General features: G+C 42.4%; 1 protein-coding gene across 1 annotated transcript in view; it reads right to left on the reverse strand.

Moving 5' to 3' along the window:
- CADPS (calcium dependent secretion activator) overlaps positions 1–21,656 on the reverse strand; it is a 467,826-nt gene that overhangs the window by 23,517 nt on the left and 422,653 nt on the right. The window contains 1 exon segment of the mRNA XM_029917033.1: positions 16,386–16,493. Coding sequence (XP_029772893.1) covers positions 16,386–16,493 — 108 coding nt within the window.

Raw genomic sequence — 21,656 nt, forward strand, 5'->3', positions numbered from 1 at the left:
TGTGGGTTCATTCGAAAGAGTGAATGAAATTGAATAAGCTCTCAGTACTTGAGGCGCACAGCAAGCGCCTGAATGGGGCAAACCTCCTAAGTTGAATGGAGTGTCTTTTGGGACCAATTTGTCTCTTTTCACTCTTTATTCTTCCCTTTTTGCTGACAGATGTACAAAGGCGGAACTGCGCCGCGCAGCTTTATCCGCGTGCACCCACAGCAGCTGTCACTTTTGTCGAGCAAGTTAATCAAGCAAATGCCACCATATCCCACTTTCTATAAGGAACAACATGTTATAGACAGTAGTCTTGCTAGAAAGAGACTTTATTTTAACTTTGATTGGCTTGGTTCCCCCACCCCTCCCAACACCTCCCCCTTTTTCCCCCCAAAAAGGAGGGAGGATGGGGGGTTGTCCCCCAGCCAACGATTTGGCTATGATCATGTTAGATTTAATAATAATATTGTGCGTGAGGCTGAAGACACGTTTGGAGTTCTTGCCTAAGGACCGAGGGGATGCCCCAGGTCTGGGTTTTTGGTGTGTTTTTTTTTCCCTTTGAGCGTGCTATTGTTTGTGCTGAACTCTTAGGCTGCATGTCTCAAGTTATAAAAAGAAAAGCGGAGGGCAGAAAATAGTATTGTGCCCCGGATGGCGTGGATTAATTTTATTCTCTTTTCTTTTGTAAAGCAGGTTGTGTTATTTACATATTTCTTTTGATAACCCCCCTTGCCTGGCTCAGCTTACAAAGACTGTGCTAAATACATAATAGCATTTCTTTGTGCATCTTGCCGTTAGTGAGTTCTTTAAGCTGAATGCCCAAATGTATTTTTAATGTACACCAACAAATGCAAACAGGCCTCCGTTTCTCTAATTCCATGTAAGCCAAGGAGGGAGCCTTTCAAAGAATTCCCTTGCGTCCACATCCCTGTCTCCCATGCCTTAGTCACCACTATTTGGTGGCGTTTAGAAGCCACAGGCAGGAGCCAGCTTCATTAACCAGTGCACGGTGCTGACCTCAGCCGACACCCCGGAGCCCCCACTCACTTAGGGAACTGAATGCCAAAAGCAGACATATTTTGAATAAACAAACTCTTTAGAAACAATGCAGAAACCACTTTCCACCGGCCAAGGGATTTGCCACTTGCAAGGATTGGCTAACAGCTAATGATCTCTCCGGTAAGCTCTTTAAAGCTTCAAGATGAAAAAAACAACTCTTGTTCACTCTTCCTTTCTTCCTTCCCTTCCTCCTTCCTTCCCTTCCTTCTTCCTTTCCTCCCTCCTTTCCTTCCACCTTCACTCCCTCTTCCCCTTCCATCTTTCCTTCCTCCTTCCTTTCTTTTTCTCCTTTCTCTTCTCTCCTCCCTCCCTCCAGCCTCCCTCCCTCCCTCTCTCCCTTCCTTCCTTTTTTTTCATCACTTGTCACACTGTTTATTGTAAGCTTTGGCTGGAAGTAAATCAAGGAAGGACTTTCAGGATGCCTGATCAGAAATTTTTCACATCACTGACACTTTAGGCATTATTGGATAATGACCATGCAACGAACAATTTCGTTGCAAGTGCATTTGTATTATGTGCAGATTGGATAACCACGCTGTTCTGTAATTTGGGATTACTTTTCCCCTCCTGTAAGGCATTGCTGATCTGTGAAACCTCATCGTGCCATTGAAAACGTAGCTATGTGGTAGATTAAAAGAGTCAACAGGCCTCATAGGAAAATCTCGGGCATTGTTGTTGAATAATACCACTGTGTCAAGCTTTGCTTAAGGAACCAAAGCTGCCACCCTAAACCATTTATCAACTGTCTGGGATGTAATGGTATTGTGTTACCATCATTCCCTCTGCCCCAAATATACCACAAAACTTTATTCTTATGGGATAAACGATCTTAGACAGAACACAGAGGGAGATATAGACTGAAAGTGAAAACCCGCCCCTCAGTTGGGCCTAGGTAGAAGTGGTTTTTGCAGCACATATGGTATGTATGATTCCCCACTGTGCCGCGGTCCCTCTCTGCCGCGGAGGGGGTTTTACCCTGAAGTGGGTACAGTAGCACTTCCTGGGATCTCTCACCTTTGGGTCTAGGTTCTTGCTGGTGTTCACGGAACTCAAGATCAGTGACGATGTCCTCACATTCAGGGGGACGCCTGCCCTGGCAGGGTTGAATGTTTACGAGGGGGTCTGCCTGATTAGCTATGCAATTCCCCTCATTGTTAGTGGACAAGCCCTGACTAATAAGCCACTTTCTTATGGCAGGCTTGCAGTTTCTGCCTTGTAGAACTGCTGTGGTACATGCAGGAAAGAGTGACTCTCCTAGACTAAGGAATTTGGAAGAATTTGGGATTTAGGACACTCAGTGGAGTGGGAGTTTTAGGGCACATATTTGAGTACTGTAGGTCTTTTTCCCCACCAAGGCATTATAGCTAGGTGTCTACTCTGCAGCGGAAAAAAAGGAGTTTGATCTAGAATTGATCATTTCACAGGCTTCTGAATTAAGTGAAATCAATTTACCTTTCACTGACCCAACTTCTTTTTTATGATTTTTTTTGAAGTTTATGTATTTATTTTGAGAGACAGAAAGAGGAAGACAGCACAAGCAGGGGAGGGGCAGAGAGGGAGGGAGAGAAAAAAAATTCCAAGCAGGTTCCGCCTCTACACAGGGCTTGAACTTATAAACTTCAAGATCATGACCTAACCCGAAATCAAGAGTAGGATGCTGAACTGGCTGAGCCATTCAGGCATCCCTCCTTACTCAGCTTCTTGATTGGTAAAAACCTACCCCCAAGGAGGTTATGAGAATGATGTGAATTATCGTATTTGAGCCTCTAGAATGGTACCCGGCACACAGATAGTACCCAATAAATATTGGTTCTCATCAGCCCCCATAACTGTAAGATGGGAAATATACATAAAAGTAGCTCTAAATAACTTATCATTGTTGTTATTAAATGGCCATTTATTAAAGCCCTCAATTAATTGGAATTGTTCCCCCTGCTTGCATTTGTCTTTTAGGAGAAAACTGTCCTTTTTCCTCCCCACAAAAGTCCTTTTCGGGACTAAATCAAGAGAGCAGCTTTCAGATGTGCTTGGGCTAATAAATATTTGAGTGTCATCTTTCTGAGGCACTGTGGTATGGCAGAAGGAGCACTGTTTATAGAGTCTGGAAAGTTATTAATGGTACAATCCTGGATAATTCACTCTTTTTACACTTCATGACTGGATATTGATGCTTGGGATTATGTAGGGTAAAGCCTCAAAGACCTTGATCAGGAGAATTAGACTCCTGTTTCAAAAAAGGCCGAAAATGAAACTAAGACCTTATACAAAGTGCTTCAAAATTAGAAACAGAAATACTGTTCTAATAAATCTTCAAATTAATCAAAAAAATCAAATGGACCCAAACAATTAATTCCCCATTATATTAACCAGAACATTATATATTCAAAGCTTCTGGAAAAATCTGGTGGAACATGTAAACATTCATCATGAGACATTTAAAGATCTTGATTAGTATTTTTAGATTTAGAATTGGAAACAGAAAATATGCTCGACAAGGTACACAAGATACTATGAGGGGCCTGGGAAGTCATCAGTACCTGTTTAATAAAGAGCTATTGAGGGCTTATATATACCACACACTGTGGACGCAATGGCCGATAAGTTAAGATAACATCGCTGCTCTCAGAGGTAAGGATGGAAAAAAATCATAGTTTTAGGAGTTGGGGGCCCTGGAATCTTGACATTTTGGGCAAGTTCCTTCTGAACCCTAGGTTCTTATTTTAAATATGGAAATAATAGTACCTTGTCCTACCCCTTTGTATTGTTGCAATAGAAAAAAGTTTTTAAACGTTACAAAGTCGTTTTGTAGGCTACAAAGCAGAAAAGGTATTGATAGACATAATAGAAATGAACATGTCTTTCAGTGTCTTTTATCTCCTAAATCAAGATTCATCAACATCAACATTTGGGACCAGAGAATTCTTGTGGGGAGGCTGTTCTGTGCAGTGCAGAATGTTTACAGTCCTTTGTCTAAATTCAAATGGGCTTCTCTAAAAAGAAGCTCTAAGGCTAATGAAGTCAAGGTGTGGGTGAGTCAGGAATGTTCCAGAGAATGTGATATGGTCTCCTTCCTTGTGCCTGAGCACAGAATCCTCTCTTTCTCTTTCCCAAACCTCAGGCTTCTAGATCCAGCCCAGTGCTATCTCTTGTGAGGTCCCATCCCCAGTGGGTCATGCTCTACATTGAAACAGATTTTCTTCAGGGGTCCTGCAGCCCAGCAGTGCTCTTTGTTATTTGCTATCACATTCTTGGACCTTTTCATCCCTGACTTTTACCGTTCCTGTAGGCATGAAATGTATCACTACCTTTCTCTCTGCTACAAAGCCCCGACCTTAGCATTAGGCAAAGCTGTGTGTTGGTTTTTATATTGGCACCACTGCTGGTGGAAATAACAGCAAGACGAGACATATGAGGAGTAAATTCTGCGCACCAAGACTGTGATTTATGCCGAGTGGTTTATGCCTACAGGCCATGCCTCGTTCAGTCCTAATGGGAAGAGTTAGACACTATGTTTATCTCTGATTTTACAGAGGAAATTGAGGCTCGGTAAAGTTAAGTAAGCTACCCAAAGACACACAGTTCGTAAGTGGCAGACCCAGACAGGGAACTTGGGCATGTCTTACTACAAAGCCTATGCTCCCTCTTAAGGTCTGCTTGATGTAAGAGAGCCAGTCCTTTAGGAACTTCAAGGGACACCTTCCAGGAGCAGGAAGCTATCCTGGCTCATTTAATGGACGAGATTGGACTTTTGGTGGACGTACGGAAGCTCCTTCGCAACTACATATGGATGAGTGAGAAGTTCAAGCCGAGAAAGGTAGATATTAAGGATTCCTTGGCTTTTATTGTTTAGATCCTTGGTTGAACCATGTAAAAAGGATTTTTTTAAAGAAGTTTTAATATTTTTTAAAATTTTAAGTTGGCTTCACACCAAACATGGGCCTGGAATTCATGATCTGGAGATCAAGAGTCGCACACTTTACTCACTGAGCCAGCCAGGGGCCCCAGGATTTTTTTTTTTAAGTTTATTTACTTTTGGTAATCTCTATACCCAACATAGGGCTCCAACTCATGACCCCAAGATCAAGAGTCTTATGCTTTTCCAACTGAGCCAGCCAGGTGCCTTGTGAAAAGGATTTGTGAGACTAGTTTCTGAGATATTTGCTAAGTATTTTTGAAAAGGACCCACAGATACTGCTTATGTATACCAAAATTTAAACTCTAACAGCCCATATCATGAAAGACCCAGGATTTGTGTAGGTGGACGTGTCACCTAGAGCAGCTCTTCTGAACCTCCACACTACTAGCATTCTGAGCTGGATAACTCTGTGTTGTGGGAGGCTGCCCTGTGCACAGTGGGATGTTTAGAGGTATCTCTCATCTCTCCCCTCGAGATGCTAAAAGCACTACCCCATTTGTGAGATCAAAGCATCTCCAGAAAAATGCCGAAAGTTCCCTGTGGCGCAAAATCACCTGTGGATGAGTGACATTGGCCTAATGCTGCCAAAAACTAGCGGGGCACCTAATAACTGGATTTTTTTTCTCTTTAATAGGATAGTTTCTTAGACCAAATAATGAATTTTATGAGCAAAAAGGAGTGATAGTTATCGTCCTTAAAAAGTAATTTAGAGAATTGCATAATAAAACTCATGAACTTACCTTACTTTATCTATTATTTGTTTTCTTTTTAAAACATTTTAACATTCATTTATTTTTGAGCAGGAGAGGGGTAGAGAGAGGGAGAGATAATTTGAAGCAGGCTCTAGGCTCTGAGCTGTCAGCATAGAGCCTGACTCGCGGCTCAAACCCATGAACCGCGAGATCACGACCTGAGCCAAAGTGGGGTGCTTAACCAGCTGAGCCACAAAGGCGCCCCTACACATGATTTATTCTTAAAAAATTCTTTCTACACAAATATTGAGAGGGGCTTTGATATCCTGGTTGACATACATATCTGGTAACTAATAATATCCTCATTCTGGGCAAGCCCTGGAGGATTGTTGGTGTAACTGGAGTTGTACTAGTACATAAGGATGCTTGGAGTAAAAAATTTTGCCAAAAAATTTTTTTTTTTGCTAAAGGCAATCAAGGGAAACCCAACATAGCAAGTGACCTGCTTCCTTCCGATATGGGGATATTCATATAGGAGGCGAATTACTAGATTCTATTAACTGGATTTTTATTCACTTGGCAGGAGTTTAATAGAAGAACAAGAGGCTATTAACTGTTCTCTTCTCAACTGGGAATTTGGAATGAATGAAGTATTCAAGTTGAGCCTTCTTTTCAGGTTTCTGGACACACAGAAATAACTTGTAGCCACCTGGTCGAAGCAATGACTTTTGTTGTTGTTTTTAAACCAAGGTCTGGGTGGAATTATGAGAAGAAAAGAAAAGCAAAGCAATCAGGGAGGCCAAAGCGGGAATCTGTACTGCTGATCTAACAGACTGCTCCAGATCTTTCTGCCAGCAATGAGTGGACTATTCTGGGGGAGACAGTGGGAGGGTGAAGAGTTGTAGATGGCTCACAGCTTTTCCTGTAGATGCATGAAGCCCCCCAAACACAGTCTACTTCTGGGTCTGGCCCAGCTCCCAAGCAAACTCACTGGGTTGACAAATGGACACTTTGTTGTTGTTACTATAACATATTCAGGGTGTGTGCGGTGGTGGCGGCTGAGGGACATGTGACGTACAGACAGGAAGGGCTCCCTGGTACACTCCTTTTCTCGTTCATCCCGATCAGTGGCTCTCCAATGGGGGCGATTCCCTTTCACGACACCCCTCAGGAAACGTTTGGCCATTGTCTGGAGACATTTTTGGTCACTACAACCGAGAGGGGGTTGCTACTGGCATCTAGTGGGTAGAAGTTGGGATGTCGCTCCACATTCCTCAGTGCGCAGACTAGCATCCCGCAACAAAGAGTCACCTGCCACCGAGTGTCACTCGTGCCTCGTTCTAGGTATGTTTTCAAAACTGAGGGTTGTGACCTATGAGTATGTGATAAAAATCAGTTTCTTGGTTACCACCACCAGTTCTGAAAGATGGAATAGCAAATAGCAGACTGTATCACATAGAGAGTAACTACTGTTGCATGAACTTTGTTCTGTGTGTGTGTGTGTGTGTGTGTGTGTGTGTGTGTGTACATACTGGGTTACAATGTTTCTTACTGTGAGTTGTGGACAAATAAGGCAGAAAGTCATCGATCTTCCCTAGTACTTCTCAAACTTTAACGTGCATTTGAATCAGCACAGGATCTTGCTAAAATGCAGATTCAGATTCATTTGGCCTGGGGTTAGGGCTGCGATTCTGCACCTCTTATCAACTCCCAGGTGAGGCTGATGACATTTAAAATTCACTCAGTAAAAAAATATATATATTAGAGCAAGTGACTATGACTCTGGGTATAAAGAGAGCGTGAAATCTTTTGATAGTAGCCTTTTCAGAGCCCAGCAGGGAGAAAAATCGTTGGTTAATTAATGGAAAGTATTTAAGGATTTAGTACATCTCGTATCTTACAACGCAGTGTGATAATATTTGTTCCACAAAATGTGTCTTGGCTACTCTGTGTTTGTGTGTGCGTGTGTGTGTGTGCGCCCGCATGTGCGCACATGTGTGGTGTGTGTAAGAGTCTGTCGCTTACTGCCTCCATGCCATAAGTCTGCCATAAGAAAATAAAAAGCCCCGTTTCTAAGACACAAAAGTATTGTGTGGGTCATGTTAGCAAGGATACTGTGACCTTAATATAACAGAGCAGTCAGCCTTGCTTCTTAGAATGATTATTGGAACATTCTTCTCTGGAAAAGAAAACAAATTAACTGTATTCACCAAATGTCTCCTGGAACACAGAAAGCTGTTCTGATAAAGACACTTAGCAAAAACTCTTCCTTGAACACAAGCTCCAGGGAAAATTCAAGACTGGTTTTATATAAGGTTTGCCGAAAAGTAAATGAGACCTATTTCTACAAACGGCTTCGGGAAGCAGCTAGATTAGAAAAGAACTTTGTGAAGACCTGCACTGAAATATAAATCTGTAAGGATGATGCTAACAAAAGCATAAGCAATTACTTTGGGATAGTAATAATCCATTTGACACAATTAATCCAAATAATCCAAATCTATTAATGCCCCTTTATCTTTTCCACATGCAGGACTATTGAAACCCCCCCCAACCAGGCATAGAGAGACGTATTCCCATGTCCACGTGGAACAGAAATGTCTATATCTAAGACTCCAAAAGACAAATAATTGTTATCATTAACTTGTTATTCTGAAAGCCATGCAGCAAGAGATGATTCACACTTGAATAGGAGTGCCATTGCAATAAGGCATCAGAGTCCTCAAAACATTCTCTGTCCACCTCCTTCCCCCTAATAGAGATTGCTTTCTGTCATATCAAGGCCAAAAATTCCTATTGTTAGTGCCTTATTCTTTTGGCTAAATAGTTTGTTAAAATCGCATGTATCCCCACTTAGGCAGCACTAACTCTTCACGAGAGCAGAGGAAGAAGTAGCAAATCTGCTAGAGGTTGATTTGGATGGTGGAAAGTAGGAAAATCTAGAAGGCATTGAGTCTTTGAGGGCCACTGGAGGAGTAAAGTCATGAAGACAAGCGTGGATTGTTCTGTCATTCCCACTTGGGGGTCTTGGGTCTGAGGTTCACTTCCAAGAACTCAAACCCTAATCGTGTGTGTGTGTGTGTGTGTGTGTGTGTGTGTGTGTGTGTGTATGATTATATAATAATGTTACAAGAGGGATAGGCCCTCTACTTCTCATTTCTCTCTGAGTCTGTGTCCAGTTTCCATAATCTTCCTGGGAAGCGACTCTCCTCTGTAGCTCTGATGAAAGGCTCAGGATAAAGCTGTGTTGCCAGAATTTACTTTGGGGTTCAAAATTAGGTGAAAAAAAAAATCAATGTTTTCCCCTTTTCCTAGTACATTTCAGATCTGTTTTCCTGTCCCAATATATATCATCACACAGACTCTACAGGATGTCTTCACAGACTGGAGTATTCGCTCTTTAGCCTCATAATTGAGGGTGAGAAGGACAAGGTCACAGTTCAATTAAAATTTGATCTGAAGAGTCCTGAAGGCTCAGCCTCTGACTGATTTGGAGGGCTTAATTTCACAGTGATAACCTCAGGGAAAATCCCAGCAGAATTAACAAAGGAGCCCTCCTAATGGCCTAGAGCACGTATGTCAGTTACTAGTCCAAGATTTCACCGAAGAAGTCCCAGTGACACAAAGGATACTGGACTGTGGACCCTCGATTTACCCATCCAGCTCATCCAGCTCTGCTTTCATACATCAAATAAAATCCCTGGAGCTCTTCCCTTAGCCAACTTGCATCCTGACCTCTGTGGATTTCTTGCTGTTTAACTGCTTTTGTTTTGGTTTTTCAGAATCAGCTTTAAAAATTCTCCTTATACGAAGAACAGCTTTAAAAGTCCCTGGTTGAATTATGCCGAGATACTAATTATGTCTAAGAGAAATACTTGGTTGAATTCAGCTAGAGTTTTTTTCTCCTCCTCAAATCAGTTCTATGTTTAGCTAGTAATAAACTCCTCCAGTCTGCAGAACAATTGGCAGGGCAGTCCCTTTAACAAGTCGGGCCCGGAGAAAAGGGCCAGCGCAGATAAAAAGGAGTTTAAAGTGCATCACTGCCAGATGTGATATGTGGCCTTGTACTGGATCCTGGTTTGCACCAACCAGATGCCAAGAATATTTTGGGGACAGGTGAGGGATTCTGAATATGTACAGTGCATTAGAAGTACATTCACAGAGCAATTTTTGCCTACTTATTTTGTTAAAAAAAAACCCCATAATCTATATAAGCACATAGAAAAAGATCCCAATGAATAAACACTGAAGTAATGATCTCTGGGTGCGGGGGATGTAGCGTTTTCTTATTTTTTTGCTTAGCTGTAGTTTCTAAGGGACTCCGATGCACATTTATTGCATCAGTAACAATAAAAGGGATTAGCTATTCCTCCATGCAAAAAAAAAAAAAAACCCCAAAAACAAAAAAGAAACCCAGGTTCAGAAGGTCAAATCTGATTAATATGCCAACGCACTATGGTTCTGGTTAGGTAGGAGGACTAGGTTATTTTATAATCCACTTAAAGGAGCAAAGAATTCTATGAGATGATCATGCTGATGATAAAAGACTTCTTGAATTTCTGACTATGTCAGTCCATAGCCATTATGTTATTTTGTCCTCACAACTACAGTAAGAAGTCGGTTTCATTACAGATGGGGAAACTGAGGCCCAAAGCAGCCACGAATTCACCTGAAGTTAGCTCGGCCACGGGCAAACCCCAGGGTCCCTACTCCTGCCTGGCTCGTGTCAAAGCCCCAGTTCTGACTGTCACTGTCCCGCCTATTTCAGAACTATGTTTCCCCAAAGTAAAAAGGTACCAGGCTACTGTATATCAAGTCATTCTAAGCAAGTTTGGGGTTAAGATCTTCAAGTGACAGTGCGGCTCTTGCGGCACTTTTGACGGGTAGGGAGTTTTGTCCAACAAGAAAAGAAGAGGTCTGGGAAGAGCATTTCCATTTCAGTGATGACAATGGCGATGGGGATGGATGGATGACGATGGCGGCGGCGGAGGCTGACACTTACCAAACGCTTGCCCCGAGCCCGATGCTTGCAGCCGTACACACATCTCTCCCCCATAACAGCGAGAAGGTTCTGCTTATTTTCATCTCTGTCACATAGATGAATCAGCTGGAGCTCTGAGAGATTAAATACCTTACTGAAGGTCACCCGGCTTGTGAGGATCAGGGGTGAAGTCTGAAGGCTCCGCAGCAAGGCCCATGATCACTACACCATAGCTCCTATTCGGGGCAGTCAAACCTGCTTATATACAGCTTGGAGAGGAGAGAACTCACCATCTCAGTGCCCAGACCCCATATGCCCTGGTTTTCTTGAATCAGCGCCCCCTAGAACTACAACCTTTTACACTGGTGCACCTCCTTCCACAGTGTACTTCAGGGAGCGTTTGCGCTCACCTGGACCATCCGGGATACACCTCACATACGTAACAGAATAACTAATGCTTCCTTATTGTCTGTTCAGCCCTTACTTCCTCGAGCAGGATGAGTCCTAGTTGGATTGATATATGTTCACAAGCATAGTGCTTTTGTAATTTAATAAGCTTATTGAAATAAGGTTATCTTTGGTTTCCTATATAAATATAGCAAATGCATTTTAATAGGCAAAGGTTTCATTTTTCAAATTACCCCTTTAATGGGAAATATTCACACTCAATTATTGTGCTGACACATAATGTGGACAAATATCTGATTTGATAATGGAACAGCAAATTAAAATCCGTGCAAGGCGGAGAGCACAGAGCAGCGGCCCCGCCCGAACCTGACCCGCACTGCCTGATTAAGTGCTTACGCGGCGGGTTTGGTAAGGGGCCCTTTCCTGATCTGATAACTGCCACGAAGAAGCCAAAAGCAGAGTCAATCTGCAAATACTTAATCCTCCAGAAGGCAGATTAAGTGTATAATTGACCTATATAATCCATGTATCATCTCCAGTCAAATGTTCACCGGGCCTGGTTCACAACGGCACGGGGTCTAAGGAACGCCAGTGCGGATCTGGGCATTACCACCAACGTGGATGCCTTCCAAGTTCGAGATGGTTTTTTAATCACTCATCTCCGAGCCTGTGAGGTTTAAGCAGATGAATTCGCCCTAAGCACATCTCTTTTAATCCCGATTTTCTTCTCAGTCTGTGTCTTCAAGAAGTACAAGGAGGAAAGAAAATAAATTAATTTTTGTTTAGACCTTGAAATCTTAGATGCGTCTCTTGATGATCTGATCTCTTAATTTCAAAAAGCATGTTTTTGTTTTGGGGAAGATATTGAATTAATCACCCAAGGGGGGGGCGGGGAAGGGGAGGGGTGGCGGGAGCCATCTGCATGATTTATGGACATTCAAGATTTAAATCACTGTCTTCGAGCTATTTCTTGGGTTTCTGCTTTCCTCTTCAGCAGCTGCTTTAGGAATATGGAGATTATTTCATACCTTTGCTTTACATTTTCTTTAAAAGTCTTCAATAATTTTCCAGGAGGCCAAGCTTCTCCTGGAGTCTGACAGCTATCTGATTGTCCTTTAAGAACTCAGCATCTTTAATATAAATTCATTGCTGTTGTACATACTGGAATACTCCCTTGCTTTAAATCTCTGAATCTTTTGTTATAAAATATTTTACACTGTTATTCTGCAGCAACTGAAACCAATTTATAATTGTATGTCCTATTTTTAGGAAAAAAATTACAAAAATGCAGATGAAAGTTATAGTTGTACATCTGAAATAGTTTATTGAAGGCTGCTTGAGGATTATTTTCCCATCAGTCCTTAATTTAATTTATTTTTTATTTTTTTAATGCTTATTTAGTTTTGAGAGACAGAGTGAGCACAAGCAGAGGAGGGACAGAGAGAGGAGAGAGGGAGACACAGAATCTGAAGCAGGCTCCAGGCTCTGAGCTGTCAGCACAGAGCCCTATGTGGGGCTTGAACCCATGAGCTGTGAAATCATGACCTGAGCCGAAGCCAGATGTCTAACCAATTGAGCCACCTCGGGGGCCCCAACAGTCCTTAATTTTTGACCAGTTAGTTTTTTCTTAGGTGTAGGTCTAAAAAATCATGCAGATAGTATTTAATAGAAGGATAGTATAAATCAATTATTAATAAACAGGGAGACTTTCAGTGCACTAGAAAGACCTGGTTAGGCAACGTTATGTCTGATGTATTGCTTGAATAAGCCTAGAGAATGCCTGTTTAAAAAAAAATGTTGGTGAAGAGAAATTTGGAACGCTCCTCTTAAGTTACATAATAAAATAGATAAAAATGCAGAACATTAAATATAGAGCCCCAAATGCTATGCCGATAATCTCCCACAAGCACCCAATTCCAGCCAAAAGTACAATGACAAGGCAGAGAGAAAGCTAGATCAGAGGGAGCCTGGTTAAAACGGAAGATGCACTCATTAAATGACCTGCTATTAGTCCAAATATTCTCAGATGCAAACACACACTAATGCCATCCAGCCTTTTCTGCAAGGCACGCTCAAAAAGGCAAAAAAAAAAAAAAAAAAAAAAAAAGTTTAACAAAACCAAATAGCAAGAACTTCGAGGACTTTTCAGGTAAATAAAACTGAGACTTTGAGACACAGCTGAAAACACAACAGGAAGTCTGAGAACATGCCTCTGAATGACAGATGCCAGCCGGAACAAAAAACCAGGGAATGACACAACAGTCCGAATCAACAACCCCCAAACAGCAAACAATCTCGGAGATATAGATTTTTTTTTCCCCATTCAAAATGCTAATTTTCTATTATTCATTTCTGCCATTTATCAAAATGCAACAATTTGGAAGAGCAACCTCTCAGATCAACAAGTTTTTCTCAAGAGATTTCTGCCAATTATTTAGAAACCTGCCCCAGGACCACTATCGGTAAGGAACAGGGTTTAAAGAACAGGTTCACTGTGGCAAGAAATTGAGGGTGGTCGGTTTCACAGACCCCTCTGCCTTCTGTCCCTTCCCCTTGCTTAGCTCAGTGGACACGAAGAGTCTTGCGGAGCGTATATGCAAAGACATAAACACCATGCTTGAGGAAACAGAAGCCGAAAATAATCAAACATGTTGGTAATCTGATGTTTTGCTGCTAGATTATAGAAAAACAGTAAGTACTGAATTAAATTACTGAGACTGCATGGTAATGAAGCTTTTTGAGAGCTCTGGGTTTTTCAAATGACAACTGTTTTAAATCCATGACAGATTCAATAACTTTTTTTGCACGACATCAGTTAGGTTGCCTAGCACCGATATTCTGTAAATTAGGGCAGCAGGTTATTTGGAAAGTAAGAAAGTAAGTGGCAAGAAATTTATTAGCTTCAGATAAGCTACTGAAAAAATTTTTTCCACAGGGGTGGGAGTGATGTTCAGTGACTGACTCTAACGGTGAAGTCTTAAAAATCAGACACTCTGGGGAATGTAACTAACACTCCCTCAGAAAACATGATTAGCACACTAGGAGCCTGAATTGTGAGGATTCTCACAGAATTACAGATGCCGTATTATGCTGGTCAGTGTAATTCAACAAGGGGCTAGAAATACTTGTGAGTTTTTGAGCAACCCTAAACATAATTTGCTTTCTGAGCAACATATTCTTAGTAAATATGTCTTTTCATTATTAATTCACACTAAAAGCCAGAGGGCTTGAATGTGACTACGTTCTACGATGGTCAGACAAGTCTAGCTTGACCATCTGTGCCAGCCAGGGCTCTACCCTTACTTTTTAACAATTCAGCTGCACTTGCCTTAAAGAAAAAAAAAAAGCCACAGGAAAGGACTATTTCCCATGCTGCCTTCAACAAGGCTACCTTAAAAAAATGTTTTTTGCCCTGTGTCATTTTAATTGAAAAAAAAAGAAAGAGGCAAGGGTGGCTTGTCTGTGAGGAAGTGACAGGCTAAGCTGCAGATCAAACATCAAATCCAGTACGAGATGTTTTAAAGTTTTAGAGAGCACAAGGTTATTCGCACACACGCTCGCACAGGATCGCACACGCACACGCACACGCACGTGAGGGCCACACAAAACTGAGAATCAGAAGATACTGATCAAAGGAAAAAAAAAAGGCAACCTAGGCATTGAAAAGAACAATCCACAGGCTTCTTGAAAATTTGCGGTTTGGAATTTAATGCAGTGGAGATGGGCAGACTGTCTGCGCTCCTAACTGTGATCTCAGGGTGCTGCCTGTCTGTTTTCAATGCCTATTGGATGGGTGATTGCGCCCCGGGCATTCTAGGCTCAGTACTTCCGTAAAGGCACGCATGCAGAGAAGGGAGAGAACCCGCTGGTGAGTTTTATGTATGTATGAGGCATTCTCAGTGGATGTGGGTCATGCTAGAAGATGTACACAGGAAGATTATTTGATTCTAATTCATGCCACTTGATATAATGTGATAAAACATTTGACATGAGAGATAAGTTCCATTTTAATCCGAGAGAGGACGGGTGGGAATTAAAAAGTAAGAAGGGTTGTCTCAAGGAAAGGTGATGCAGAGGAAAAGAGCGATATTGAGCACAGAGAGGGGATGGTTGGAACAGAAAAAAAAAAAGGGGGCCGTTTCAACACACGAGGAAAGCAAATGAGCTGGAAGACAAAGCATAGAAAAGTCAGAAGCTTCAGAATCCTGAGCACTGCCAACAATGAGCTCACTTAGCTATGGAACAAAAACACGCGCACACACACACACGCACAAACTCAATGTAAATTGCTGAACACAATCACAGAAAAAATATAGAAACACGGATTCCATAGTAGACCAAAACATTAATGTTCGGGCTGGCACTAAAAATATACGAAAACCTGGACAGGAGGAGCTCACGCTTCACAAGACAGAAGTAGGCTACACAATTAGAGCCACACGGAGACAAGTACGTCAGTTTCCATGCACTCTGGCCGGGTCTACACTGGCAAATTCAGTGAAAACTCGAAGCAAAATATCTGGCTAAATTAGGCAGCCCCATCTGCTTTGGCCTGAGCGAGGCAGGCATTTTGAGACCAAAACAGATTCCGTTGTTTTTTTTTTTTTCTTCTTTTTGCCTCAGTGGCTTGCTTTGGAAGTGCAGATGTAGTCACAGTGGAAATCAGATTGCTTGATAGCTATTAATCCTCAGAAATCTGCGTTTTCTTGAGTTTCGGTCTGGGTCTGGCAGCCTGGTCAACCTGCTCTTCCTATAGCTGCTGAGTTTTCAAGTGGTGGGTGGGCAGGGGGGTGCCCCCGTTTAAGACCACACTGACTGAGCAAGTCTAGCACAAAGAGTGTGCCCAAAGCCAGGGCTAACGAAGCATTTCCAGGCTTCCAGAAACGGAATCATCTTGGAAGGATAGCGATGCACCACCTAGTGTGCATCTGCAAGCTACGGCTGGGGTCAGGGAGGCCCCGCCCCCTGGAGATGGAGCTGTGTGGGCCTCCCCGACCAGATCACCTCCCTAGAGCAAGGCCAGATTGCGAGGAGGACCATGACCAAGAAAGGTCTCTGCCAGTTACAGAAAGCTGCCTCACAAGCTTCGTGCAGGAATTGCTGAGAGAGACTGTGCGCCGTCCTACGTATCACACAGATTGGGACTGAGACACGGCCACGCCAGAGTGGGTTCGGAACAGACACACGACACATAAGAGCCTAAGGCAGAAGGAAAGGAAAAGATACTGCTCGAATCAGGACCATTCCATTTTCTCAAAATGTGACTTATCCTCCTGTCTCTTATTTTGTCACATTTTGGAGGGTCTCCTCCTTGGTCTTCAAGGAGGAGAAGGCATTTACTTACATCAAATAACCTTTCTATATACATCTCCTCATTGACCTTATCACGGAGGACATCCTGAGAGTGACGGACGAAAGTGACATAGGCGTCGGCCACGTCCATCCCGGGTTTCTGCAAAGAAACAGGAAAACATGAAAATGGAATTTTCAGACAGTGACTTCCTTGATGACTCATGCATTTCAGTCTCCCCACCCCACCCTACTCCACCCCACCCCACACTGCCTTTGCTGGAATCTGAAGCTATTCCTAATATACTGTGGCGCTATCCACAGCCTGGACTGCTAAGAACTGATATTTGAGCCTCCTGCTCTTTCCAGGAATCAAACCTGGCTAAGAAAGGGAGTTGGGATTACAGGGCTTTACAGTTATTTTTTTATACTATTAATTTCTTTTTCTGGTATAGATATGATAATGGATAAATCATCACTGGATCACCCAGAGACATCCTCTGGCTTTTCTTTGGATTGAAATCCCCATTTAAGAATACCCAAACAGACTCTGTCTTCCACTGTCTTTCCTTAATATAACGTTGGAAAGGTGACAGCCTTCCTCGATCTTTTTTTCTTCTTTAAAACATGGAGAAAATGCTAAGTAAAGAAATTATATTTTAGCGTACATCTCTTCCTACTGAAGCCGCATTTTTCTGGGTGCGGGGCGGCGGGGAGGGGGGGGAGAGGAATACTTTAACTTGAATACGTAGTGAATATTTCTTAATCAGTTTACTCAGAGGAGACATTCAACCTCTTAATTTGTTTTTGCATCCCAGTGACAGGCTTCTGGTCCAAAAATTGTAAAAAGCGAGAGTTGAGGAGGAGGAGGACCAAGGATTTGGTTTTTAAATAAATAAGATTTTCTGGAGAGGTAAGCAGGTGGTTCATCTGGACTTAAGAAATAATTTAGTGTGAGAAAATACTAATAATAAAAAAAAGAGATGCACACTGCTTGAGATGTTGCAATCAAAGATATGTCCAAAGAAACCTATTAAAACAATGTAATATGGGTCATCGGGAAAGCTGCCACAAACCGCTTAAATTTCCACAGTAGACATGTATGTTTGCTAATAACTAAACAAGATTCGTTTTCATTACTGTGATTTACCTTAGATCACAAAGTATCATTTCTCTACAAGACGTGACTGTCAGGCACTGCAAATTGAAGTTAGTTAACACTTCTGTGTAATTTCCAGGGTGAAAATGAGGAAGGTTTGGAAACAGTAGGGCTGTATTTTTTTCCCCCGTGATACAAAGCAAACAATTATCAAGGAAAGGGCCAATGCTTGGCCCCTGGGATGCTAGTAACATTTCTTAACACCTGCTGGAACAATGACAAGGTATTAATTTGAAAAACAATGAGGACAATCCAAAGCCACAGTAGTCAACTGTTACACTTTCAAGCAATTTTCAGCAAATGGACTGAGCAGGTTCTGTGATGGTCCTATAATTGTTGCAGTTTTATGATACGAAACAATAGAGGTTCTCCAATGAGACGTAAGTGATAGATATCAGTTCTAAACCGGCACCTCGCTCCTTCTCTCCCTTTGGCAGCCGCACATCAAAGGGTATTCGAAGTAGGGACGGGGGTGGGGGTGGGGGGGACTTGAGGAACTTATTAGTATTGTTTCCATTTCTTCCCTGGTGATTCTGGAGCAGATATGGCCTTTTCCTGGACATATGCAAACATCTTAGAGCTAAGGTTCAAAGCTCAATTCAGCAGCCCTGTTGGTAACCGGCAACGTTAGTGACCTATAAGAATGGTTATTTCCACCCACCCTTCCTTTCTCCACCAAATTTGCTGTCGTCAAGGGGCGTTTCATTTAAGTTTTAAAAACTCTGATAATAAAAAAAATCAGGGTGGTTTATCTCACCTCGGTAGTTAAAAAACTCCATGGTTCTCTACTTTTTGACCCTTCTTTTTCTTTATCACGTGTGCCAATATCTGACATTCTACTACATATCTGCTTATTTGCTTTTTTCGTCAGTCTTCTCGCACTAGAACATAACTCCCCCAATATAGGGGCTTTATTTGGTCTCTTTTCTTTCCTATCCTTAGCACACAGAATGATGCCTGGCACACAGTAGGTACTCAGTAAATATTTGCTGAATGAACAACCCCATGAATGAATAAGCCCTTCTCCCTCCTCTTTTCTCTTAAGCTCTTCAGTCACACTACATGGATTTTTATTATATCCCCCACTAACTGGAGCCTGTGAACATCATTTAAATTTCTCTGGGTCTTAGTTATATCATCTGTAAAATGGGACTAATAATACCTCTCCTACTTACCTTCAAGGTTGTTACAGTCAGTGACAATAATGTAGGTCAAGATACCATAAAAGCCATAAATTGCCATACAAACATGAACGACTATGATTCTGTCCCCCCACCCCGCCCCACGGTACTGTATCGCTTCACAGCCTTACCTACCTTTGCAAACTACTTTGGAACCAAGAAGAAAAAAGAGGCCTGAGAGAAACCAACATGAAAATAAAGAGGACAACGTTTCTGTGTGCCAACGCATACGGTTTCCTTGTGAGAGAGTCCCCAGGCCTCCACTCACAGCCTTCTTTTCTCACTAGCTTTCCATCCAAAGCCAACAAGCTTGTCTCCCCTCCTTCAGCGGACCGGGAAGGGGTAACTGTTTGAAACAGGCGTGCTGATAACAGAGGGTCAACACTTTTCCTGACGCCCTTAGCAAACTGCAGCATCAGACAGGTCACTCACCAACCACTGGGCTCTGGGACTATCAAAGGCAGAGGCAAGCTGCCTCTATGCCTCTGGGGGCCCGGTGGTGGCAGGTCACTACGTAGCTACTGAGGAAAGACAGTCACCGTGGTGACCCTTTGTCATTGAGGGAGGACTGAAGTACAGTTTTTTGTTTACATAGACAGAGAAGGATGTGTAATGAAGTCTAGGTAGATTTCCAACCAAAATGGTTAAAATAAAGACTGTTCACACACAGACAAGCTAACTTGCAAGTTGTACATGGAAAATATTCTTGGCTAAATGACTGATGCTATTAGATAAATTAGGCTTCATACCATATCGCTTTCTTTTTTTTCTTTTTTAACATTTATTCACCTTTGAGAGACAGAGACAGAGCACAAGTAGGGGAGGGGCAGAGAGGAAGGGAGACAGAATCGGAAGCAGGCTCCAGGCTCTGAGCTGTCAGCACAGAGCCCGATGAGGAGCTCAAACCCACACACTGTGAGATCATGCTCTAAACCAAAGTTGGCCACTTAACTGACGGAGCCACCCAGGTGCTCCTGTACCATAGTGCTTTCTAAACACAGTGCTTTCTAAGCTTCAGGGGATGGTGTATAGTATCGTACATTGTTTATTTCAAATGTGGCTTGGACAGCCCGAGGATGTAGATTTTAGCAAATGTATAGAACCAATAATCTCTGTAGAGTTAACTCTCTCCACGTGTGGAAGATATCATTATCCTTAGGAAAAATAGGACGTCTTAATCACAGCTTGCCCCTACCAGGTACTTCTGGGCTTGAAAACAAATTCAAATTTTCAGTTACCTAAGCAAGCCCTAATTAGAAATGCAAATCTGTTATGTATATACAGAAGGGTCAAATACCACATCGAAGACAAAGAGATAGGCTGTGGGGATTACACGGTGTTTTGAATGACTGGTAGCAGCCACTTCTCCCCATTAGTGCGGATAATTAAGAGACCAATCTCTAATGTAACTGACTACTAGTCCCCACAAGGAACTAAACCAATAAACCGTGTGCCAAAACCCTCACAGGGCAACACAGATGAACTCGGAGACTTCGGAGCCAGAAACAACTCGGAAGATGATTTTATCCATGGTTCTTAAACCTGGCTGCAAATGAGAGGACCTGGGGAGCTTTGAGCAATACTAACGCCAAGACCCCACACTCCAGAAATTGTTTTAATTTGGCAAGCAACCTGGCGCTAATACTTGCAAAGGCTCCCCAGGTGTCTCCAATATGTAGCCAAGGTCCAGACTCACTGATTCAGTCCACTGGTTCCCGAACTTGCTATCAGATCAGCTCTTTGGAAAGAGATTTCCAGGCCCCACACCCCATCTTCCCCCCAACTATTATAGCAGAATCTTTGGACACAAGGCGCTGGAAGTCTCTACTTTAAAAAAACAAAAGACAACTCCCCAAAACATTGCCAAGCATTAACGCTGCACATTCTGGGGTGAGGACACGTGATTTAATAGGTGATCGTACCCAATGTGTGGCTCTTCAAAACAGAAGATAGGGAAAAACACAAAAACAAATAAAAACCTCAGAAGACATAAAAAAACAACAAAATAAAACAACAAACCTTGATTTATAGCGGCTGCCCGTTTCCACGGTGTAAATATCCCCTCCCGGGCTGAGTTTGGGTGACCAATGTGCCCAGACTGAAGGCAGAGTTGGAAAAAATGCACACAGTTGACTCCTGGAAGGCAGTGCTAGCAGGCTTTCCACAGTCAGACTGCTGGCACCTAAACTTTCCTCACGCTCTGATTTCCAAGCAGGGGATGCTGGCCATGCTCTTAACCTCCCTGGGTCTCCATTTCCTCACCTGTGAAGCAGGGTGATCCCATTCCCCTCTCATAAGGTTGGTCTGAGGAGCAAGTGATTACTATAATTTACCATATGTAAACAATGCACAGAGAGTATGGCTGTGTATTATGTACTATTATTTTCTATAAAATTGTTTATTTACTAAAACACAGTATCTCACTATGATTTTTTTTTCTATAAAAATATACGTTAATCTAAGTGCCTAGTCAGTTAAGCATCTGACTTCAGCTCAGGTCATGATCTTGTGGTCCATGAGCTCGAGCCCCGGGTCAGGCTCTGGACTGACAGCTCAGAGCCTGGAGCCTGTTTCAGATTCTGTGTTTCCCTCTCTGCCCCTCCCCATCCATGCTGTCTCTCTCTGTCTCTCAAAAATGAATTAATGAGAACAAAATAAAAAAAATAGATGTTAATCAACTTAATTTTAAAGTTTACCTTTTTCCTAAGCCATAATAGTTGGCGAAATCATGGGTTTGATGTGCTAACCACATTTTTTTCTAATGCTCCTTAAGTAATTACTCAATTACCCTAATAAAGACGTTTGTCAATGCACTAACTAAAATCATGTTGCAGATGGCAAAGTGGTTAAGGGGACCAGTTACAGTCTCAGCTCTGGCACTTCCCAGCTGTGGGACCCTGAGCAAATTAACATCTCTGTGCCTCAATTTCCTCAGCTTTAAAGGGGGGTCATCTTGACGATGACATGTTGAATGCTTACCTTAGAA

This window comes from Suricata suricatta, chromosome 12 (assembly GCF_006229205.1).
Source record: "Suricata suricatta isolate VVHF042 chromosome 12, meerkat_22Aug2017_6uvM2_HiC, whole genome shotgun sequence".
Taxonomy (NCBI): Eukaryota; Metazoa; Chordata; class Mammalia; order Carnivora; family Herpestidae; genus Suricata; species Suricata suricatta.